General features: G+C 47.6%; 2 protein-coding genes across 2 annotated transcripts; one reads left to right on the top strand and one right to left on the bottom strand.

The window, feature by feature from the left end:
• Window positions 1-85: 85 nt before the first annotated feature.
• NAPB (N-ethylmaleimide-sensitive factor attachment protein, beta) lies at window positions 86-8,951 on the top strand. Its single transcript, XM_010281537.1, has 11 exons — window positions 86-131; window positions 1,883-1,963; window positions 2,611-2,727; window positions 3,850-3,896; window positions 4,019-4,096; window positions 5,113-5,168; window positions 5,618-5,702; window positions 6,442-6,546; window positions 7,566-7,634; window positions 7,982-8,032; window positions 8,817-8,951. Exons 1-11 carry the CDS (start codon window positions 86-88, stop codon window positions 8,919-8,921), a joined length of 840 nt encoding a protein of 279 aa, XP_010279839.1. The 3' UTR covers window positions 8,922-8,951.
• A 5,123-nt stretch (window positions 8,952-14,074) lies between these two features.
• Window positions 14,075-20,887, bottom strand: GZF1 (GDNF-inducible zinc finger protein 1). Its single transcript, XM_010281536.1, has 5 exons — window positions 19,551-20,887; window positions 17,595-17,689; window positions 16,403-16,570; window positions 15,075-15,232; window positions 14,075-14,546 (listed from the first exon to the last, which is right to left on the bottom strand). Exons 1-5 carry the CDS (start codon window positions 20,885-20,887, stop codon window positions 14,190-14,192), a joined length of 2,115 nt encoding a protein of 704 aa, XP_010279838.1. The 3' UTR covers window positions 14,075-14,189.
• Window positions 20,888-24,333: the final 3,446 nt, after the last annotated feature.

The raw sequence follows: 24,333 nt of genomic DNA, 5'->3' as shown, positions 1-24,333 counted from the left end.
TGAGACCAGGTTCGGGTTTTTACAGGTCATTTTCTGCTCATTGGCACGGAGACGCTCTGGATGGATGGGCTTGCCAGCGGGAGCGATGCCGCCTGAAAAGGGCAAAGCTTCCTTTTTACCGGGTCTCTTTGTTCAAAGGTAGATATTCCTGGGGGTGCAAGAGCTGTACCCGCAAGGGTTTTGAAAAATCAGCAGTCTTGGCTATTTTATATTTTTGAGAGAAGAGCATTTATGGAGTGATGCTCCTGTGGAGGACTTGATGTTTCTTAAACAACAGCCTGGAAAAATCTAGTGCCCACGGTCCTAAAAGCAGACGTTTTAAAAATAAATTCATCCCCAGCCTCTGACAGATTAATCGGGCAGGATGTGCTCCAGGGGCGTAATCTGGGCAGCAAATTGCCCAAAATCCTTGGAGTGAACCGGCAGAGATTTTGAGAGGCAAATTTCTCATTTTCTTGGGCTAAAAATAGATGCAAGAAAAACTGCTTTTAAAATGGAAGGAAAGATGGTGGGTGACTTTGCTCTTGGTATCCTCCTGGTGAAAGGGGATGCCCAGAATGCTGAGTGCCCGGCCAAAAGTGTTATTGGTGGCCAGGCTTTTTCCTGAAGAGCTCCATTAGCTTGCACAAGGGCTTTTTTTTTTTATTTTTTGTGACTAAAAGGCTGAAAACCGCCCTGTTTTGGATGCCTTGCAGGGTGTAACATTACCTTGCGCCGCCTCCTTTGGCTTTAGTTTAGTTTTGCTGCAAAAGGCAGCTTTCAAGAGCAAGAAAGAGCGGTCCAAAAAACCTACCTGGGCTTAGAAATGAAGCGTGGTTGTCTGCCAGAAAAAGGAAGGCGAAAAACAATGGCAATAATAAGTATTTTCACCTGCACTCCAGCCCTTTCTGGGGTCAGGAGGGCTGTGTGCTATGGAGGGCAGTAATGAGTTTTTAGGAGTAAGTCTGTGGAGAAATCTGCATTTAATTAACAAAAATATTTAACTTCTCTCTCAAGATAAATTAATCATTAATCATCAGGTTCGGGGAGCTGAGTTATGCTACTAAACCCCGTCAGCTAGACTTGCGTTGAGTTGTTCTCTGGCTTGCGTTCCTTACCAGAAGGTGCAGAGGTGAAAACCCATCGCCGTGTCGGGGCTTGGTCTGATGAGGTTTATTTGTTGGGACCCGGCGAGTGTGCGCCCGTGTTACGCAAGCAGCGAGTTGTCTGACATCTCTTAATATTTGATTGGCTTTACGCTCTCTAAATGATGCAGTAGTTTGTTGTGTACTAGAGTTTTCTTTTTGCAGGTGTTTTTGCTGAGTGTCTTGTAAGACTCTTGATGAGCCAGCTGCTCCTGCCCAAAAAGGAGGGACCCGAGTCAAGGAGCAGATGGGGGCTTGCTCCAGGCTCCAAACTCTTTAGGAACGTGCAAAAAGCCTATGCTGCCACTTTGGGAGTGGGTTTCCCTCTTCTTTCCTGCCTCTGCTTGATGCAATGAAAAACTCTGCTTCCTGGTTCTAGCGAGGGCTTGGTTATTCGCTGCCCACCAGCTCTGCCTGCTCCCCGTTCGCAGGGGGCTTGGGAGGGACCGTGTTAGGCGCCATCCGAATTCCTCCCCACCTCCGCTGTGCGTTGGTAACGAGCTGGCACCTCCTGGGAGAGTGTTCTGGTGAGGGTGGGGGGCTGCCAGTTCCCCAAATCCAGCTTTCCCCTCCCTGAGCAGCCTGATGCTCCCCTGTGTTTTAAAATGAGGACTATTGGCCTCATCAAGCCCGGAGGGGGCATGTCGCCTGAGCATGCGTGCCTGCAACATCCCAAAACCAATTTCAGCTCTCAGCCCCCATTTTGGGGGCGGCGTTTCATTCTGGCACGGCATCAGGGGCTCTTTTGCTGTGTTTCAGGGGCAACACCAGGGTGGAGGAAGCCTGCGAAATGTACACCAGGGCTGCCAACATGTTCAAGATTGCCAAGAACTGGAGCGGTGAGTACAAGCCCCCGCCGTTGGGTGGGGCTGCGTAGAGCGTGGCTGAGCCGGGGTGACCCGCGTGCGCCCGAGCATCTTCCTGCAAATTATCACAGCCGGGTTTGACATCCCGGGCTGTTTCCATGGGGATGGTCCCTATGGCGATGCAGTTCCTCTCCTCTGCCCGGCCCTGCGATGATTTAAATGTTGGGAGGGTGACCTGAATGTTCGTGATGTTAAATTGGCCTGGGTACCGTTTACCATTTTAAAGTGAAAGCTTGTAATTCCACAGGGAAGCCTGCTAAAGGGGCGCTGCCCTGGGCCTGCGCTTCAGCAAGGAAATACTTGCGGGGTGGGACATCAGGTCTGATGGGTTTCGAGATCCAAGGGATTCCCCCTTGCTGATCCGGTAGATGCAGGGTGCAGCCAGTGGTGAGGATGAATGTGCACTGCCAAGGATGAGCATGCGTGTGGGATACCCCTGCTGCGCCCTGTGGGGACAGGCTCAACCCCCGGCAGATGAGCAGACAAAGAAGTTGGGGTCATTGCATCTCTAAACCTCTCTGGGTCCTGGGAAGTGACGCATGCTTTGCCGTTTTTGCGGCGATCCGGCTCGTTGCCAGGTCAGAGGGGTTACATAGGGTCGGTGTGTGCTTCTCTCCCAGCCGCAGGAAACGCGTTTTGTCAGGCGGCCAAGCTGCACATGCAGCTGCAGAGCAAACACGACTCGGCCACCAGCTTCGTGGACGCTGGGAACGCCTACAAAAAAGCAGACCCGCAAGGTAAGGGGAGCAAAATCCGGGATTGTTTCTCGCAAAGGTGCTTAGCAGCAGAGGAGGTGGCGTGGCAAGGTTTTCGGTAGTCACCGGCTCCACCGGGCTGTGGATTCTCGCTGCAGACTACTCGAAAGCTGTAATGCCTCCTGGGCTTCTGCTTCTCCAAAGCAGTCCCTCAGGTGGTGCGAGCTGGTCTGCATCGCCTTGGAGTGGCATGTTGGGCCAGCACGCGTTGGGGTGTCATCTCTAGGTGATCTCTGGCGCTTTGGCTGTACCAAAGCCTTTGCTGAGCTTTGGTTATGCCGCAGCGCGTTGGTTGTGAAGCACTGCCCCTCGGTAGCTTAATTCCTGGTGTAGCTTGACTTTGGAGAAATACTCATTTCTTAAGAAATGCTTAAGGCAGGTCTCAGGTCTGGATCGCAGTGGGATCCCTGCCCTTAGCCCCAGCCCCTTTCCCAGGGACAGAGGAGAGGTGGGAGGAAAACGGACTGACCTTGGATGGGATGAGGGTAAAAGACCTGAATTCTTTAAATCTGGTGGTTAAGAGCAGGATTGTGGAAGATTTCTGATTCCCCTTACCCTAGCTGAGTGTTTGGAAACAGGCCAACCAACCCCCAGTGTTACCCATGCTTTCCTGTGCCAGCAGGCTGAAGAAACTAACTTGGGGCTGATGCCACTCTTATAATTGTACAACACCCCAGTTTCCTAGAAAACGGCAGCTTCCGCATGTTTATGCGATCAGCATTTTGAATTTTGCTCTGACAAACTCGGCGTACGCATCGTTTGTGTTTTGCCTATCCTAATTTTTGAGCGTTCCCTTTCAGCGTTGGAATTTTTGCCTGGGGAAAGCGGGAGGCTGTTGGTGGGAAAGGGGTTGTGTTGTGGCTGGGTGAATCGGGGTTAGAGCTGCAGCCGCCAAAAATGCGAGGGGTGTTACGTCTGTAGCTCTTAGGGGTTGAAAAATGTGATGTTGAAAAATACTCACATGTGTGAGTAGATATTTATTGAAGAAGCTGCTTTGTGGTCTGATGTTACACTGAGATCTGATTTTTGGAGGGGGGGAGGTCTTGGGCTGGGAATTCTGACGTGCTGGCTGACTGTTGTTTTTCCTGAACGCTCATGCTGCAGAGGCCATCAACTGCTTAAATGCAGCTATCGATATCTACACCGACATGGTAAGCAGCTGCACTGGCAGCTCACGGAGCGATGTGCTTGTGAGAGATGCAGCTCGGTAAATGCTGTGTGCGCTGGGCCGAGGGGGAGCCCCCATCTCACGTGCAACCTCTGCCTTCTGTAGGGGCGGTTCACTATTGCTGCCAAGCACCACATCACCATCGCAGAGATCTACGAGGCCGAGCTGGTAGACATTGAAAAGGTAAGGATGCCGGGCGCTGCTGGTACTGCTCTGCAGGTGCGGTGGCGCTGGCTGCATTTCCTTCCCTGGCCAGAGCAGCACCGAGCTCAGTGTGGCCGACGAAACCCATCTCCCATTCAGCACTGGGCTTCTTTATGTAAGCGCAAGTCGCCCGCAACTTGAAGTTAGTGTTAACAGGGCGAGCGATGGTTTTCCCAGCACGGATCTCTCGTGGGGCAATCCTGACTCTTTCTGTGTACCCTTCTGCTGAGCAACAGCACAGCAGGGCTGGCAGAAACACCCGGGTGAGAAACCTTCTCGACTGAAGTGGTGTTTCACATCTGAACAGCACTTTGGGAAAGTCGTGGGGCCAGTTTTATAGCTGTTTTCTTATGTGCCCGAAAGAAGCTGCTGTTCCTTCTCGTTCGCACTTCAGCACTGACCCTCTCTCATTCCCGTAACTGGGGTCCCTGAACAGGAATCCTGCAGCAGCTCAACTGGCCGCGAATCTTCTGCTTGAAGTTTGCAGAACGAAGTTTTGTGGTTTCTAAATACTGTTTTCTAGATGATCATTTGCTTCCTCAGCTCCACTTCATTGGATCCCATCTACCCCTATTAATGACTTCAGCGTTGCCTCTCCATGTGCAGCCCTACTTAAATCAAGCCCTGCTATGTCAGGGCTGTTCTGTTAAGCGCTTTATTATGTTGTGGCAAACCTGGCAGAAGCCTTGCTGCACTGTGATCGTAAGCGTTTGCAGTCATTACCTCAAGAGTAGCGTCACCCCTATTAAACCTGCACCAGAGTTTGGGTCGTTAACAAAGTTCACGGTCAAATTTCCCTGGTAGCCTTGTGTTTTGAATGTGCAGGGGATGCGCGGTGGCACCTGGCTCCACCAGAAACGCCACGGAGTGCCGCGCCACCGCTTCCTCTGTGTGCGGAGGGGGAAAAAGCTTTTGTGAATGCGGTCGCTGTACGCTGGCCTGACCGAAAATTGTACTTCAGAAGTGGCATTCAAACGCGATGTTTCTGTCCCCAGGCGATTGCGCACTACGAGCAGGCTGCAGACTATTACAAAGGAGAGGAGTCTAACAGGCAAGTGGTCTTTGGTTAAAAGAGTCACAACAGGGAAGGGCTGGAGAACGGGGATTTGGCCTGGACGGCCCATGTGCTGGCACACCTCGCCCGCCAACCTCTTCTAAAATGTCCTTTGGGGGGGATGCCTGAGCCCTGCTTAGCTTGCTATTGAAGGTTCTCATCCTGCACGCAGGCTTGTCTGGTTTGGGGAGCCCGTTCTGTGCGCAGACAAAGCACAGGAGGGATTGAAGGGTGTCTGAGGCCAGGTCCGTGCTGAGCTGAAGGTCTTCGTGCCTTGGGGCGTGTTTTAATTTTGGCTGTTAAAAAGAAAATCCCTCTGATTTGCAGCTTTTGGGTCCCACTTTTATATACACTAAGTAGTACTAGTAGTGCTTGAGTGTCCCAGGGCATGGATTTGTTTTTCCTCAGGCCACACTTACTTACTTTAATGCTATAATTGATCGTAGCTCAGCCAACAAGTGTCTGCTGAAGGTGGCTGCCTACGCCGCGCAACTGGAGCAGTACCAGAAGGCGATAGAAATCTATGAGCAGGTGAGGATGCGTGTTTTGTCCCTTGGGGCCAAAATTTCTTCAAAATGAAAAGCGGGTCAGCGCGTCGGTCTCGCAAACCTGCTGTGGCCTAGAAGCTCCTAATCTTAGTTATTTCGGGGCTGATTATGCCTTTACGAGACATGGTTTGCTCCTTCGCTTTTAAGAGTTGCTTCAATTTACTAAAGGCTTTTTTTCCCCTGAATTCTGTTGTTTCTAGAGAAAGGCTGGCGGAAGGAAATCTATAATTACACTTCTGATTGTATTTACAAATATGGTTGGCAGAAAATTTCCCCCCAGATTTGTAAACTTGATTGCTCTGCCTTTGTGCCAGGTCTTTACCTGGGAACGCTTGCAGTGCTGCTTTTGTGCTTCCCGAGGGTTAATACTGGGGCGGGTTTTCACTGAGCCGACTTGCTTTTCCCCCCTTCTGCATCAGACAGGACATATGGCGGTAGCAGCGTGGAAGCCCTGTGCCGGTGCAGCGGCTCCCTGGGAGGACGGGCTGCGTGGGTGCGCTCTCGCAGCTGCCTGCGAGTCTCTTGACTTCGCTTGGGACTAGTTAAAAGGCTTCCCAATGGCTTTTTGTACAGAAGCTGGCATTTACATTTTTTTTCACAGTCTTTATTCGCAGCCAGCCATGTGGTGCTGCGTGCAGTTTTAATCAGCTGTCCTGTTTTTAATTCAGTTCTTAGTGATGCGGTTTTCTTTCCCAACTTTAATAATATCTCCTTGGGCCTAGGTCGGCACGAACACGATGGATAATCCTTTGCTCAAGTACAGCGCGAAAGAGTATTTCTTCAAAGCCGCTCTGTGCCACTTCATCGTGGATGAGCTGAACGCGAAGGTCAGTGGGCTCAGAGCTGTTATCCCAGACTTTCTGCGTCCCTTTTAATCGACCTTTGCCGGCTGGGATGCGTTCTTGCGTGCGCAGGGATTTGCGTGGCCGTTGCATGACCGCAGCTGGAAGCGCCGTAGTGTTGAATGGCCGAAAGCAGCCCCCCCCGCCCCCGTCCTCCTCCTCTTCGTCGCCCCGTCCTCCTCCTCCATCTCGGTCTCTCCTCATGGGTCCTTTTCCTCATTGCCTCCTCCTCCTCACCTTCTCTCCTCGTGGGGCCTTCTTCTCCTGATCTCTCCTCCTCCTCCTCTTCATCTCCTTCTCCTCCTCCATCTCTGTCTCTCCTCATGGGTTCTTCTCCTCCTGATCTCTCCTCCTCTTCATCTTCTCCTTGTCCTTCTCCTCCTCTCCTCCTCCTCAGAGTCCTTCTCACCTTCTCTCCTCATGGGTGCTCCTCCTCCTCCTCATGGGTCCTTCTCATCCTCCTTCTCCCCACAGGTCGTCCTCCTCCTCCTCTTCTCCTTCTCCTCCTCCTCACCACCTTCTCTCTTCACGGGTTCTCTTCCTCATCCTCATCATCTTCTCCCCATGGCTCCTCCTCCTCCTCTTCCTCCTCTTCTACTTCTCTTTCTCCTCTTCCTCACCATCTCCTCCCCACGGGTCCTCCTCCTCCTCCTCGTCCTCATCTTCTCCTTCTCCCCACGGGTCCTCTTCCTCTTCTTCTCTTTCTCCGCCTCCTCCTCCTCACCACCTTCTCTGCTCATGGGTTCTCCTCCTCCTCCTCATCTTCTCCCCACGGGCCCTCCTCCTCCTCTTCCTCTTCTTCTCTTTCTCCTCATCTGCGGGGATTTGCGTGGCCGTTGCATGACCGCAGCTGGAAGCGCCGTAGTGTTGAATGGCATTTACTGCGAATGCTTTCCCAAGCTCTCCATCCGGTTTTAGGACTGGAAGGCAGAAACTGAAATTAAAAGCAAGCAGTTTTGTGTGAAATGAGCATAAGGGCATAAGGGTTATCTTCTCTCTTTCAGCTTGCCCTTGAGAAATACGAAGAAATGTTCCCAGCGTTCACAGATTCACGGGAGTGCAAGCTATTGAAAGTAAGTAAAGCCGGTATTAAAACAACGGGGAGGCTTCAAAATGCATGCTGCCCTTTGCTTTCTGCTTTTTCACCTCGCCGTAGATTTTGGTCACTTATTCGAATGTTTTGGAGGATGCCACGCTCACTCTGTGTGGGGTTTACACCAAACTTGGGGAAGTAGTTGCAGCGTAAAGATGATTATTCTAGCTAACTTAAAAAAACCCAAACCCAAGTGATTTCAGTCTCGATGGCAGGTGGTTTGAAGGTGCCGCTGCTGGATGCGTGGGCGGAGGGGTCCACTTGCACCGGCCCTGCGGGAATGCGCAGTAACGGAGTATTTTCTAATTTTTAATGGTGTTCTCCTAGAAACTGCTGGAAGCCCACGAGGAGCAAAACTGCGAGGCATACACCGAGGCAGTAAGTAGTCGCAAATTGGCTACGGTGTGCTTGAGGAGGGCTGCTTGTTCCATTTTTTTTTTTTTACCTTTTTGGGGTGTGCGCACATGCTGTTAAGTGTCGGGTAACCGATTGCCCGAGCTCCGAGTGCTCCAACCGAGTCCCTCTTCCTCTTCTTCTCTTTCTCCTCCTCCTGATCTTCTCCCCACGGGTCCTCTTTCTCCTCTTCCTCATCTTCTCCTTCTCCCCACGGGTGCTCTTCCTCTTCTTCTCTTTCTCCTCCTCCTCCTCTTCTCCTCACGGGTCCTCCTCCTCCTCTTCCTCCTCTTCTCCTTCTCTTTCTCCTCCTCCTCATCTTCTCCCCACGGGTCCTCCTCCTCCTCCTCTTCTGGGCCCCAGGAGAGACGGGTGTTAGCAAGGCCTAAAACTTCCTATTTTAAAATTACTAGTGTGTCCTTGAGAGTGGAGGAAAGATCCTGCCTGGTTTTACTCCAGCCCCTTTTGGTGTTTGACAGTGGTTTCAGGTGCTCTGTGTGCTTTTGGACACATAGGTATCTTATTAATTATTATCTATATTAATTTATTAATATAAGATTAATATAAAGAAAGACTATAAATTAATGTAATTGGTATATTTTTATTTATTTTATTTCTCTGGGAATGCTAGAAGTTTTAAAAGACCATGCTTCAAGAGCTGCAGAATGCTTCTCTTGCAGCATTTCTAACACCTTTAGTTTAAACCGTTTTTGTTTTTTCCTCCCCCAATAGGTTAAAGAATTCGCCTCCCTCCTCCTCCTCCCCGCAGGTGAAGGAGTACGACTCCATCTCCCGCCTGGACCAGTGGCTCACCACCATGCTGCTGCGCATCAAGAAGTCAATCCAAGGAGAAGGGGACGGGGACCTGAAGTGAATCGCGCGTGGTGTTTGTGGCATGCAGCCTAGGTAATCTGTTCTCGTGTTACAGCCAAGGACCGCGACGGGACACGTGATAAAATATCTCGCTTTATTTTGTCGCTTACCACTCCAATGACTTGTGTGTTTCTTTAGTATCCTGCTCTTTGTCGTGACAGCAGGGGTAGATGAGAAGCGATGCTCTGGGGATCACTGGCAGCTCTTTCTGAGGGAAAGCAGCACTTCTGGCCGAAATACTTTCTAATTTTGTTAGCTGTGAACCCAAAGCCTGCACTTTGCAACTACTATTTTTTCCTGCTGTTCTGTCCCATGGCTCAGTACCCTCGATTCCAGCACGTGAATATTTTGTCTGCGCCAGTGCAGTGCAAGTAATTGCTTCTGATCTGTTGCTGTGGTATTACTGTTTTCTGTTTCTCAGTGGACCTGTCAGATACACTCAGACCTTGTTTAGTTGTGTGGTTTTTTTTTTAAATGATGGAGCTTTTTTACTGGTGCTAGTGAAAGGCTTTGTGACTCTCGTATGCGTGGGTGTGTATACATCTGATACAGATACGTGTGTGCACGTGTAAGTGCAGCCCGGACAGGGATCTAGTGCTGGAAGCATTGCACGTTAGGGGCCAGGACTGCTGCCATTGGCGTCAGGCGTTGCGAGTAGACCTAGTTACCAGTGTATTTTGTATTTCAGATCTAAATATAAAATGTGAGGTTCTTCTATATTTTCTTGGATCTATTTTTCCACTTACTTTACGGTGCATCCCATCCCTCCTCCCCCGGAGGTGACTTGACCCAAGTAATAATCTATTTTTCTAGCTTTTCATTTACATGAACTGCTGCTGCTGTCTCTCTTACAAGGTTTTTTGTGTGCACCGGGCACCACCCCTTAGTTTCTGACCTCTCTGCTTCCTTCCTGTGACGTGATGCTGTACAGAAACCTTGTTTTAGTTGTCTGGGCGACAGATGAGGGGAGCTTGCTTTGAAAAGGTGTAGACATGTTTGAAAATTGCTGCAGTGATTTTAGAAATGTGTTTCAAAATGTCTGCAGCCGAGGCTCTTCCGTGCAATGCTTTGCTTGACTAGAGATGATTAAGCTGCCTATTATTGCATGTGTATGCATTAAGAAGGGCTTGGGAGCCTACACTAGTTGTCAGTGAAGTGATTTTCAGCTGCACTACTGACATGTAAGGAATGAAAAAACAATTAATTAATTGCTTTATCTGGCACAACTCCCTTTCCCATGGCCAGAGCACAGTAGTCCCCAGGAGGTAACTGCTGCCCAGTGCAGACTCTACCCCTTGTTTCTGGCAACCAAAATGCCAGCTTTCACACTTCGATTTGTTTTTATTCTAGGTATTCAAGTCAAATGCAGGGCTCTAAGGGGTTTAGTTCTATTAAAGTAGCACTTTATCTCTACCCCAGGCTTACGAAAACCAAAAACCGCTCCTGGTACGTGCCAGATTATTTTTTCCCCTCGGCATGGTCACTTATTTTCCATAGCCCAGTCTGTGTGTCATAACTTGAAAGAAAAGCTGTGCAGAACTGGCCAAGGTGAGCACATTAAAAATGCCTGGATGGTTATTTTTCCACGCAACTTCACTTTCTTCACTTCTCGGGTGTGTTTTTAAGGCTACTCATCAAACTCTGTCTGCAACAAAGCCATCACTTTTAACTTGGACCACCCCCTCTCACATCTGTCCTTCCCCCAAACTTGGCAAAGAAGTACTTTAAATGCTCTTGTCTGCCTGAGGTGCTTCCAGAGGTCCTGGAAACGAGGACCAACTGCCAAGGGGACCCCGGGCCAGGACCAGAGTCCTTCCCCTGCTTGTGCCACCTCCACTGGGCAGAGGAAATACCGGGCTTAGGCCGCAGCTCAGGTGGCGGGTAGGTAATCTTACCACTGAAGTTGGAGGAGCTGCAGATTTGTGCTTGTTTTGCACCAGACGGCCCAGAGATGTAACTGCTGCTGCACTTACCTGCATTAAGAGGAGGGGGTTGGAACCATTTTTGTTTTAGTTACCTGTTTCCATAGCGAGCGAAGACCCCTGGTATGGATGGCTTTGCCTTGGCTTGGGTCCAGCAGCTTTGGTGAGGGAAGCCCAGGCCCCGAGGTTCACTTTCCCTAGTGTCACGTGGAACCGAGGCCAGGATTTTATGCCTTTTTTTGTTCACTTTTCCAGTTGTCCGCATTAAGCACAGTTGGGGGAAGATGCATATGGGGCTGGTGGACCAGAAGACCATAGCCGTGGGGTCTGTTACTGTGCTCTGGAGTTGTATCATTAAAATACAAATGTTAGTTCTGTGTAAGTAGGCTACAGCATGTCCTCCAGTGTATCAGTGGTAAATTGTGAGAGTTTTAAAATGACAATCTGCCACTCTGCTGTATTTTCCCCCTAGTACACAACTCTGTACTCTGAAAACTTATTAATGACATGGCCTTAGCAAGAATATAATGTTTTGTGTGAATCTGTACATTAATAAAGTGAAAATCATGAATGTTACGTAGTGATAACTGTTCTTTCCTGGAGAAGGCAGGCTAAAGCTAGAGCCTGACACAGCCCTGGGGTGTGACGACAGGAGCTACTACGCACAGGGCTTCCTTTGGTGACCTGTTAAGGTAGGGGCATGGGAAAGCACTGGCTGATCGCTTCGCAGTGACTGTCACACCACTTAACTGCCTGTTGTATGATGTGTCGGCTGTAGGAAACCGCAACATCCCCAAGCGTCGCATTTTGTAACACCTCCCTAAAGGCAAGCTCCAAGATACCGCGGCCGACGCGTGGAAAGGTAAGGCCTAGGCCGGGGTTGTCGCGCTCCGGCAGCGGCATGGCACCCGACAGGCCTGCTGTAGAGCAGAGTTAGGACTTACCCCAGTCTTGGTGCGCTCACGGCAATGGGGGTCTGTGCATTAGAAACATCTGAGAACAGTCAGCAAGTCACTGGTCAGTCTTAAGATTTCAATATTTTAATAAGAACAGTTCATATGAGTAACTGACTTCAGTACATTCATGGAGTACAAAAGCTTCCCTGGCTACAGGAACTAATGCTCAGACTTTAAATATATCTACAACCTCTTTACATGACAACCTCTTTACATGGGGTCATTGGGAATACTGAGCTTCAACACAACGTAGTGCTAGAATAAATATTGCAAATATAACCTCTTGGAAATGTTCTCTTAAAAAAATTCCCTTTCTATAGCTTAAGTTAGGATTCCACGGTACCACATCAGACGTCCCTTTAAGGTTCAAAAATAGCTCTTGTGCCACAGCCTGGATATCTTTATTGCTTTGCCAACCCCTAAGCCTTAGAACGGGCTCTAACAAGGCTTGATTGTGCTTACCTTTGCTCTAATGCAGCCTTACAGAAAGCTTTTCTTACAGCTTGAGCTGAGAAAGGTTCTGTGGAAATTCTACGTTATACTGAAGAGAAACGGCGAAGCAAAACAGGAAAACAAATTAGAAAAGCTCCAGATTTTTACATGGTGGGCCCGAGGTTGAAGCAGTTAACCGTACTGGCAAGTTGCTGCTGCTTCACAGCTACTCCCAAAACCAGGAGTCAGCCCAGGCAGGGGTTGGTTTGTCTGTGCCAACTATTTCAAAGGTTCCTTCCCCTGCACAGGGGAAAATGCCCCAAATTCTCCAGTGAGGTTAAGCTGAAGGCAACCGAAGTAACTTTCTCATTCCAGCCCAACTTTGGTGTTGGCAAAGGAAATGCAGAAGACTCTTACCCTGGACAGAAACTCCCTGGGGTTTCCCTGTGCAACAGCTACTGGACGTGACCAGGAAGAAGAAGGGGCTGTACTCCCTGGGGAAGGGGAGGAGATACTAAGGACAGAGCTGGCTGGCTGGGTAAGAAACACCCAAAGACTAAGCATGATTCTCGGGCGAGTGGTGGCGCTGGGATCCAGAGCCAGCAGGTGCTGGAGCAGGCTCGGAAGTTGCGGTTTGGGAGCGTGGGCCGCACAGAAGCTTTACTTGGGACCCTTAGTCCCTGTGCTCACTTTGTCACATTTCCTGATTTAAAAAGGCACATTGCCAGGGTTATTCTACTAAAATTTAGCAGCAGCAGCAGATGCTTATCAGTTAAAGCCTTTGAGCTGCAAGTTTATTCATCGCTTACGTTCTTAAGGGCTCTCGCCACCTCACCGGGGACAGTTACCCAGGCACTCGGCCAAAACTGCTGTTCAGATTCCAGCATAGTGAGGGTAGTCACAATCTGGGAAATAAAGACCTAAATCCCTTCAACAGTCCAGTACATTTCTCGCTTATTTGCATCTTTTTATGCCATTAGTCATACGAACCCCGACTGCCTCTCATTGGTAACTGAATTTACCTCTGGAAATGCTTGCACCAGTGGAATTCGCTGTAGCAACTTGACAGCAAAACGGTAATTTATCTTTTCCCACCAGAGTATTACTTAATTTAAAAGTAGGTCTGCAGATCTGAGCGACAGTGGGGAGGAGAGTATCGCTGACCTGTCTGAACCAGCAGAAAACAGATACAAGTTAACAGGAAAGTGCCAATAACCTGTCTTTCTACACATGCTCTTCCAGCACAGCCGAAGCACTACTTCTCATAGACATTTTTACAAGAGATATTTTGGTCTCTTAATTGCCAAATTATATCTAAAAGCTGGAGAGCAGTTAGAAGGTGCAGAGTGTCTGACTGACTGCAAGGGTTAAACTACACCAGGTTTCACTGAAACACAGTGATAATACCAGCACCTGCACAGCCACTTGCAACTAGGCAATCAGAACTCCTGGAATGAAACTCCAGATCTTTCCGAAGCTTGCTCCCAACGAGTAAGCTGGCTCACTGCTTGGATCTTTGGCAAAAGCAGAGATAAACCAACATTTCCTAAAAAGCAATTTAGTAAAACTTATTTTATGTACGAATTCCCACTCGGGGAAAAAGCAATTAATTGCACAAAGCTACTAGGCTGAGAAAGACAACATCATTTCTCTTGATTGTACGTGTGTCATCAAATCAACTGGGAATCAAACTCCCATCTTCACAACCTGTCTGAATATAGACGCTTTCACTGCAGGCCAGCTAAAGCAAAAAAGCTGAACTACCCCCTTTTATTTGTGGGGAATAAACTGTACTGGGACTTCCACCACCCCACCTTTGGGAGGAGGAAGTTCTAGAGATCCAGTGCACATCTAGCCCTGCTTCCTTGTAATAGTTTCCCCTAGTTCCCTCAGGAGGTTATTGGCAAAGTCAAAGACTATACAGAGGGTGCAGCTTAAACTGGATTTGTAAATGCCAAGTTATTCCATGTTCACCAGAGCATGAAGCTGTGGCTGAATAGAGTCTGTCTGCGTGTGTAGCACTGTCAGCTCACTTAAAGTGGTAGCTATAAGGGCTTCCTGGGGTCCCGGAGTCCCATCTGACTTACAGTCTGTTCCCGGGGCAGAGCCGTTGTCATGCAGCGCAGTCACACTCCCTGCGACAGCAGTCAAGTTTTGATAGTGGCCGTTTTCAGAGAAAGACAGCAGCTTCTCTGGTATTTTAGGTGACACATCATATTCTTCATCAGGAAGCTCTGTTTTGTGACCTTCATCATTCTTAGATGCTCCTTCAACAATGACGAGGAAAGACTTCCAGGGTGTGTTTTTATCATGTATCTGGAGAGAAAAAAAAATAAAATAACCAAAACCCAGAAGGGTTGAACACATGATGCCTGTCAGGGAGGGAAGAGCTTGGATGCAGCTCGTACTTGATGCTGGTAGAAAAGACCTCTATTTTCATCCCACGTAACTACCCCAAAACTAGGTCGGTATAGGTGAAGGCGCTAATCTGTGTCCCTGGTGAGGCATCCAACGGGCCCAGCAGAGAGCCCGGCCCAGAAAGAATTCTGGCACTTGCCAGTTGCAAGGGGAACACGCTCCCAGGCCGCAGAACAAACCTGGGACCGAACAGTCCTCAGGAGTGCCCTACATGGGCTATGCCACAATGGAGTAAGAACAGCTTCACTGCAGACTCGGGACTGAACGTGAACCATTTGAGTATCGTAATGCCACGTCAGAGAGAGGATGGCGTGCCAATCCCACCAAAAATGGGACAGGAAGCCCCCTCCAGGCCTGACAAAGCGGACGGGTCAGTACATGGCCACAGAAGAAGGCGCTGGGGCTACAAGGTTGACAGGTTCTTACCGAAGTGTGCCGTCGGAGGGTGGACTTGTCGGTGAACGTTCGCCCGCAGGCGTTGCACATGAACGGCTTCTCCCCGGTGTGTATTCGATGGTGACGCTGCAGCGCGTTCAGCTGCGTGAACTGCTTACCACACTGGTCACAGCAGTAGGGTCGCTCACCTGAAAGCAGAGGACAGCACTGAAGTGGTGCTGCAGGGGTGCCGCAAGTGCCTCTCGCTGGGGAACCTCAAGTAAAAGCCGGTACTTTGTGAAACGATACGGCACGCACAAGCATCATCAGAAAAAAAACGAGATGTTCTCAGAATTCTCACCGGTAAATCTGACGCAAGCAGATACTTACAGAGCAAGGGCTAGACCCATAGCCTGCCTAAAGCTGTGCAACCACTGAAGTCTCCTTGGTTTTTTACGTGTATTTTCCATTAGCAACTACAGTCCTGTCCCGGAAGATAAGTTTTCCTATTTACGAGGTACGTTCTGTGAGCACAAATATCAGAGCTGCTCATAACCACTAGGTTACCTCCAATTACATTGAACTGTCTTGCTACAGTCACTGTATTAAGCAGTTTTTGAAACAACCACCTGTTTACTCCTTCCTTGGTTAAGGTAGAAAAAGGGATACCACAGAACTTTGTAACAGAGTCAAGTGGTGTCACAGAAAAAGAGAGGACTTACCAGAACAGAAAAAAACCCATTAGCATCACCACACCAGACACACAGACGCAGGAAGTAAAAAAAGAGCAAGGCACGGCAGCAAAAGAATTTCATGAACACAGAGAACTCTGGCAAGGACACTTCCCAGAGTGGCACTGGATAAGCAAGCGTGGCATTTATTATGTGATGAAAGTAACACGAGTACTTGCAACCTACTGTATGGCTGAATAACATGGGCTTTCAGAGAGCAGATAAGAAAACTTAAAAACAGACACTGAAGAGAAAAATCCAAGCAGGAGAGAATGCAAACATGAAAGGTGGGCAAGCGGACAAGAACGACATCAGGTCTCTGCAGTGCTTTGCTCAGTGCTAAAATGGACATGGTTCTTTGGGCACTAATAATCCTCCTGTTAATAAGGCAGCAGTATTATTAACGGTACCTGCATAGCTCTTGGAAGTATTTCAGAGAATTGCTGCAACTGAGTAAGAAGCTCAGGGAGTGCTAGGTGAAGGGAAGCAGACGAAAGAAAACACTGCATCAAGAACTGACACGTGTGTGCAGGAATTAAAGCAATAGGAAATCCCAGTGAAGAAATCCCTTGTCTGAATTAAGCAACCGTGAAGTCTACGTCTTTAAATGGGGATGGTTTGTTTCAAACGAAAAAGAGCACCTCCTACCTGTGTGAACTTTTATATGCTGGTAAAGCGAGTTCCTCTGCGCAAACGTCCTGAAGCAAACTTCACATTTGAATGGTTTGGATCCAGTATGGATTCTGTTGTGGTGTTTCAAGTACTCCTTAGAGGCAAAGCTCTTCCCGCACGTTTCACACATAAAAGGCCTTTCGCCTGCAGCAAGGGTGAAGAGGAGAATTAAGCCAGCATAGCATCTGAGATAGGCTATTAAACATCCCACGCAAAAACTGAAGGATATTAGCCACAAACGGCACGCCAGCCTCACAAAAAGGATCTGAAAGGGCCACAGCGACAGCAGCCATCTCTGCATAAGGCACAAGAGCTTCCCCGCGAGAAATCTGCACAAAACCCTCCAAGGGCAACCGCCCCTATCCGACAGCGCGCCAACTGCTCTGCATAGTACATGAAAAGCCCAGGGAGAGCTGCAGCTAGCAGTCTTCTCACCATCTCTGGGGTGGTCTGGCTTACTCTCATCACAAACACAACACTGCGTGCCTCTGACGAAAGGCCTCCGCCTGTAAGTGGCCCATTTTAGTTACGTGCATCTTGAAAAGCGTTTCTGGAGTTCTGTTTCATTGTAATGTAATGTTTCCTGCTACCCACCTTTAGTTACAAGTTACCGGCGGAAGGCAGACTGTTTTAAGACAGGTTAATTAAGAGATGCAAAAGTACCACACACAACTGACGGGTGGTACGAAGGGTCAACTCAAAACACTGATTTATACTACAAAGGATACCCAGGAGAAGGACGTATGCTTTTAAAAAGATTTCTTTGCAGATCAGGATAAGCCAAGCCGGCTGTTTTATATTCCTTGGGCTAACCGTTCCAGACTTACAGAGAAATCATTTTTCTCTTAAAAGCTCTAGTTGAATTCTTATTGATGACACATCTTTGGATACTGAAGACTATCCAAAGCAGCCTCAGTCCACGCTTCAGATATTGGACCCCAGCCAGATGGGAACTCCTTTTCTCTTTAATCAGCTCCTTTTCCTCTCTCCACTGTCTGTCTATCCACCTATAGGAACCTGTCTTGGTAAAATCATGTCTAGGGGCAAGAATATAGTGATTTTATATAAAAAACAACTAAAAAAAAGCATTTTCTGAACAAAAATAAGATCTCCTGGTTTCACAGCAGGCCATCTCCTATACATAGCACATTGCAAAAGCAAGCCTTACCCGTGTGACATCGTTTGTGATATATAAGCATGTGATTCTGAGTGAACCTGGCACCACATTCATCACAGACAAAAGGTTTTTCACCAGTATGGATTCTGAAACGAGAAAGCAACATTAAAGCACCGAGGTATCTCTCTTTCGTGTGCAGCACAACACAAGTTGTCTTTACTTTTTGGCTGCTCTCTGAAGAGTGACTGTACAGCTGCAGAAGATTGTAATGTCTTTTAAAAGTACCTCCACCTGGGACAAATTCTGCATTGTGGTTCCTGCAGTGCTGCTCTTATTGCTCAATCACACATGCGCTGCATGACCAAGGCCCAGATCCAGAAATTTCTTGAGGTAAAAACAAATTTTTAAAGGTAAAAAAAAAAAAATTTTAGAAAACGTGTACCCAGGACAGACAGACTGAAAGAAAAAAATGTAACCATCTTGGGATCTAAAGTAAAGCAAGTATCTTTATATTGATGTCAATAAAATATTCCACGGAACGTTGAGTGATATTCCTGCGTCCCTGGGCACGCTGCTCTTGCGAGGCCGTCAAGCAGGGAGTGACTCTGGAACAAGTGACACCCAAAGAGCAGAATAAAAAGATACCACTTTTATACAATCAGTTTTCTTGCTGTCACCTCAAGCTTGGGGTATCATCTCCTGAGGAAGGCTGTGTGTGCAGGAAGGGCAGCTCACTGAATTGTTGCCCGTGCCAGTTTACTCTACCTTTAATTTCTGAGCCCATGCACACTTCAGGAGTCTTCTGAATAGTCCTGAACAGCCAACAGAGGCCAGAGTGCAGATGTAAAAATATATACAAAAAGATGAGAAATTCTCACCACAGACCATCACAATACACAAGTTAGAACAGCACTGAGTTTCCAGCATTCAGGCAGCTCACTGAATAGTCACACTGGTACACGACGGAGGAGAAACTATGCCAAAACCTAATTTTTTAAGCAGCACAGAGCAGTTACTGCAGTTAGGAAAGGACACACGATGAAACAGAGATGCCATACAGCTGCATCAGCAGTAACACGACAGGAGCACTCTAGCAAAGGTTATGCTTCTGGATGTGCTTCCTACCGCTGGGAGTAAACCCACTGACTTCAAAAGGGGCAGTGAAACAAAGCAGGGGTTAATGAACCCTCTAGGAATACTACCGCATACTCTCTTTGGATCACAGTAGTAGTACTGCGGGATATTTCTTCTATACCTCCCTCTCCACGCTTACTCCCTGGCTATCACCTGAACTTTGGCTGCAGATGAGCGCTTTCGGTAGACTGATAAAAGCAGGCCAAAGCCCTTAACAGCTAGGATTTTTGCCTTGATAAAAAAAGTCTCTCCCATGAAGTTCCATGACCATGCGTTCACACCTCCACCTTTAGGTCTCGCTGCAATTTAAGCGCTACAAGTGATTTCACATCAGCTCTGCGTGGGCGCCCTTGATGCTTCACTCGCCTCCAGATGGTGACACGCTGGCTTGTTTCTAGTCACGTATCACTCGTTTTCTACGCTTAGCACCCAAATCTGGTATTCTTCAATTTAATACACAGCCAAATCTCTTTAGAATACTTTCATACTTGGAGCATAACATTATTCTGTTGACTATAAAGAAACATAATTATAGCCCTAATCCTACAAATAATTTGGCGTGGGAGTTGCTTTCCTCATGCGAAACATCCCATTGACTCTTAACAAGCCTACTGCCATGAGAAAACTTAACTGTGCACTTCAGCAGCAGCAGGCCTCGACCCATGCACTTCTACTTTGGCTTAAAGAAAGTTACAGTAACTCCCTTAACCTGAAAAGCAGAGAAAAAACCCCCAAAACAGCTACAAAAAAGGAAATAGGGAATCTTTGCAGTCACATTTTACACCCCCACTTCACTTGAAGTCTCAAGGTGTGCTCCAGGGGATTCTGCCTCTCCCCCCAGAATCTAACAAGGCCAGTTAAGTCTGTTCATACCTCATGTGTGTTTTAAGTGCAGAAGGCTGAGAAAATTTAGCCTCACACTCTGTGCACCCATAAGGCTTGTCGCCTGTATGCGTCCTTTCATGGAGCCTCAAGGCAGTTTTGGAGCTCAACCCCTTTCCACACTGTTGGCACTGATGACGCTCCCCACCACCCTCATGAACCTGGAGAATGTGCCTCTTGACGTCCTTCTTCCTCTTGAACTTCTTACCGCAGAGCTCACAAGGGAAGTGGCGCTCGCTGCTGTGGACATGGCGCTGGTGGCTTTTTAGGTTGCACCGGTTGGCAAAGGTCTGACTGCAGGTTTCACACCGATAAACGATTTCGGCTGCAATGCCGTGGCTGTGCTTTATGTGCTTGAGAAAACTTTTCTCGTACAGGAATTCCTTCTCGCATGTGCTGCACTTGAAGTTACTGCCTCGTTTCTTTTTATCCTCTTCGGATTTTTTCAGGTTTTCTTCCGATTCAAAGTTGCCATCACATTCTTCGCTTTCAGGTTTGATGTTGCTCTCTGCTTGCTCCTCCTCCCTCTCTGCATCACACATATCCTGGTCCTGAGGATATTTGTCTTCTTCAACAGCAACCTCTGCATTCTTCTGCTGCTCTCGCAGCCGCCTCGTGTATTTCTTCTTTGGGATTTCCACAAATACCTTCCTCCCAGCGAGTCTCCCGCTTGCCCTTCTGATTTTGGCATAAGGAGGTTTCATCATTTCCTTCTTTTTGTCCATTTTCTCTTTTGATTTGGTAGCCGGCGTCTCAGGAGACACTCCACTGTCTACTGGGGAATCTGGAGGAGCCAGAGGACAGTCTGCCTGGTCAGCTTCTGCCACAGCAGCTGCTTTGGACTCGAGCAAAATGCTTGGCTGGGTAGCGCTCTCCTCCTCAGAGTTCTGTGATTCAGAGAAGTTTTGCAACTCCAACAGCACCGATTCAAGCATCTGCTTCTTTAATTGAAAGCAGGTTTCCGAGAGGTCCAAGCACTTCAGCTTTTCGGCTATTTCTAGCATACGCTGCACTCTGTCTTCTTCCACTTCTACCTTAGCAGTGTAGACAAACTCAAGAAAGGACGCGAAGTCAGCAACCTGGACCTCATTCAAGAACACGTTGGTCCTTGGGCCATCCATGCCTTTCTCATTAAGGAACACCTCCTTGAAAAATTTGCTTGTTGCTGCCAATACAGCCTTGTGAGCAACAAACTCTGCCCTGACGCCTTGGTACTCCACGCTGACAGTCACGTCGCAGAGGTGGCCCAGGAGACGCAGCTGATGCATTTCATTCAGAAGGTTGATAGGAGAGGACTTGGATTCCAGTAAAACTGCATTACTTTCCATCTTTCTTCTCTCTGCAAAAAGCTGTTAACAACACTGCACGTTAGCTATTTGCATGGAAGCTAACAAAACTCAAATATTTCACCAGCCAAAAGCCACATCCAGACTTTTCAGAGCGCTTCACTTCAGGTTTAAGCACTTGAGGTGCTTGAGCTTAAGTGACCAGACTTTCAAAAGAGCATTGTGAGAAGTCTGGATAGAAGCGCAGGTTTCAAAAAGCGTCACCCTAAGCGGTCATATCTAAAAACATCCTGCCAGTCATATATAGAGATTTCTCTGAAGTTAATTTGAGTTTAAGTTTCAACTGTAATTTTACCTGAAACACTAGAGACTATGAGAGCATGTAATAGGGACAAAGCAAACAGAGGAAGATCAAAAGAAATGTTCTCATTAAGGCATGTGGAATTAAGAAATTATTCTCCCTCCTAATCAGGCAGTAAGAGGAAGGTGAGATTAAGTTAACTGCAATACTAAATAAACACTTCCTTAAACAGGCTTTCGAGATAAGACTTTTAAACAAGACTTGGATAAAATTCCAAATGCTTAACCGACCAAAGCACAGGACACTGCATAATCATATTCTCAAACTGTAAACCTAAGAAATCATAAAACTTCCTCAATGTGTTTTCTTTCGTAAAAACTTCATCACTGAAAATGGACTTACAGCCTCTGAATTTTGAATGCCTATTTGCAGCCTTACAAAGGCTTCACAATTTCCACTACTGTTTAGGTTATGTCGTATTTCCCAGTAACATTTTAAGCTGCTCCAAAGTTCTCAAAAGAACTGAGTTGGTTTTTTGTTGGGGTTTTTGGTGGTGGTGGTGGGTTTTTTTTTAAGTGTTTGAGCCGACAACAAACAATATTTCCATGAACTTTGAAGATGCTCTGAGCGACAGCCCCCCCGCAATCTACTGAGTTCTACTGTGTTCCTAACAGCTACGTACACATGCATTTTGAATCTGAAGAATTTCTTTCCACTTCCTAAAAGTTAACTAAGGTTTCTTTTCTCTGTACATGCTCAGGTACAGTAGACTTACAGCCACAGGACATGAGAAATCTTGCTCAGAAAGATAAATCAAAAAAATAGCGTACAAATGGAACAAAATTTACAGTAAGGAAGACATATTAAGCATGAGAGGCTTGAGAATAATATTCATAGCATCAGAAAGAGATAATCTTTCTCCTCCCAGAGCTATAAACTCAAATTTTAGTCCATACTCATTTCAACAAACCAAAAGTTAGACTCACATCCCAACGCAGTTTTCTGTTAAAACAGTTTTGAGAAAACATTTTCAAGAAACTGTACAATGGAGAGCCACAAACTACACAGATTCATGGAGATTATTAGTAGCCATGTAAAATGAATGCTTCATGGACTTGATATTACACAAGGTAAAAAGCAGGGAGCCCCTGCCCTAAGGAGTTTACAAATAAGGCAGACAAGACCTGAGGGAAGGAGGATGGTTTCCCCAACCTCACGCAACAAGCAAGCGGCAGAACAGAGGACCCAACCGACCACAGGCACCCAAACCTCTACTTTATATTCTACAGAAAAAGATTATCCTCAGAACCAAACCCTTCCTATTTCTTAGCCTTTGAATCTTCAGATCAGTAAACTTCTAATATTAAGATGTAAATAGTTCCATTAACATTACTCTAATAAATACCTGAAAAACACTGTTATCGAGTTACGCTTACTACACCTGAAACAAGAGACCCAGGAAGGGGAAAAAGAATCGCCTGTGCCAGCTCAGAGCTCAACAAGCATCTCAAAACTTTGTCCGCTTTTACAAGTAAACCCCAATGCCACACTTCAGTTTTGACAGAAATTTTGTACGAACAAGAACGACATGATTTGACTCCTGACTGAAAGGCTGACTCTTATAAATAAGTACAGAAGACAATGTTTAAACTTTGCTTCCCTTTCTCCATAGTCACCCTGCAATTTCCTCCTCCCAGTTACACGACACGCTGGCACTCCCAAGTATTTGGGGGTGAATCAAGCAAAGACTCACTGTGAATGCTTTATGTGAAATAATCACTGATATAAAAACTTAACTTTTTCTCCCAAGACAGTTATTTTCAAACTATTTATTTGTGTTATTTCACAACTATCCATCTATTTTCCATTTGAGCACGCAGCAAAAGCTGCGGTCACATGTAGACAACAGCAATCCCCAGCAGGAAACAAGAACCCAAACCACAAACTTCTCCCACTGGGGTGAACGAGCTCATAACTGCACTCGGTGAGCTGTTCGTTTCAGGAGCTGACCGCAGACGCATGTGTGTCAACAGCCGCTTTGCGCCAATTCCTTTTTTCTTAAGGCTGCAAAGCAGAAACCTCCTGTTCTCCCCACCATGGTATTCGCAGAATTAAAAGCCACTGTGAAAACACGTCACTCGCACTCATCGCTAGCCTTCCGCTGGTTTGAAATTTGTTCAGAGCAGAAGCAGTAACCAAATATGTACAGTAAGATACGCTGTGCTGTCAGGGATCTTCATTGCCACTCCTATGGCAAATATGCTGAGCATTGGGCTAGCAGATTATCTTCAAAAGATGCATGATATATACATCTTAGAAGACAAGGCCTGAAAATCTGCAAACTAAGCCTGCTCATTAGGAATAGCCTCATAGAACTGAGATTCAAATAAAAGCAATTCTTGCATAAGGTCACTCATCATATACCATGCATGTGTCCCCTTCCAGAGGCAAAACTAGCTGAAAAGGGACAAAAGGAGTCAGCTAGACATAACAGAAGTGCTCGTGGACCCAAAAGCTTGTCTGTTCTTCTGCACCAACAATTCCACACAGTCTATTAAGAGACACGACCACTACGTACTGACCTGCCTCACTTAGGATTGCTCCAACTATTGAAGCCACAATAATGGTACCACAACAACAGGCACAGTCCATGAGGCTGAAGCAGAAATTAAGCCTACGCATACAAGGACGGCATACTGCAGCGAACACCCAGCGTGACTTTTAGATGACAGACTAGAGCACCCCACAAAGACCTGGCAGCCCCCATGAGAGTGCAGGGGCACTTGGAGACTGCGCTGACCCCAGACCAGGCCATGAGACTCCTATGTGGGAGGAGGATGCAGCATCACAAAATGCTTCCCCACAGCTCACATGACAAGGCCAGTCGCCCTCCTCCTCAGCAGGCTTCTTCCTCGGCCTCCCCTGCTTGCCACTGCCACCCGAAGATGACAGGCCTGGGCACGGGCTGCAGCCCACACACACACACCTCTCTCCTCAGCCAAAAAAGGGGGCAGCAGCCCCCGAAGGGGTAACAGAGAGAGGATGTCCAGCTGGCTGCCCCACCTAGGAGGGGCGGTGAGGCTCCTGACATCCCTGCTGAGGGGAGATGCCCCCCGCCCCGCCCTCCGCTTCCTCTCCCCTGTGGATCACAGGAGTCCGCTGGGAGCGCGTCCCGCTACCTCCCCAC

This window comes from Phaethon lepturus, unplaced genomic scaffold (assembly GCF_000687285.1).
Source record: "Phaethon lepturus isolate BGI_N335 unplaced genomic scaffold, ASM68728v1 scaffold20412, whole genome shotgun sequence".
Classification (NCBI taxonomy): domain Eukaryota; kingdom Metazoa; phylum Chordata; class Aves; order Phaethontiformes; family Phaethontidae; genus Phaethon; species Phaethon lepturus.
Note: the sequence above shows the minus strand (reverse complement) of the source record. Positions and strands in the feature narration are given on the sequence as shown.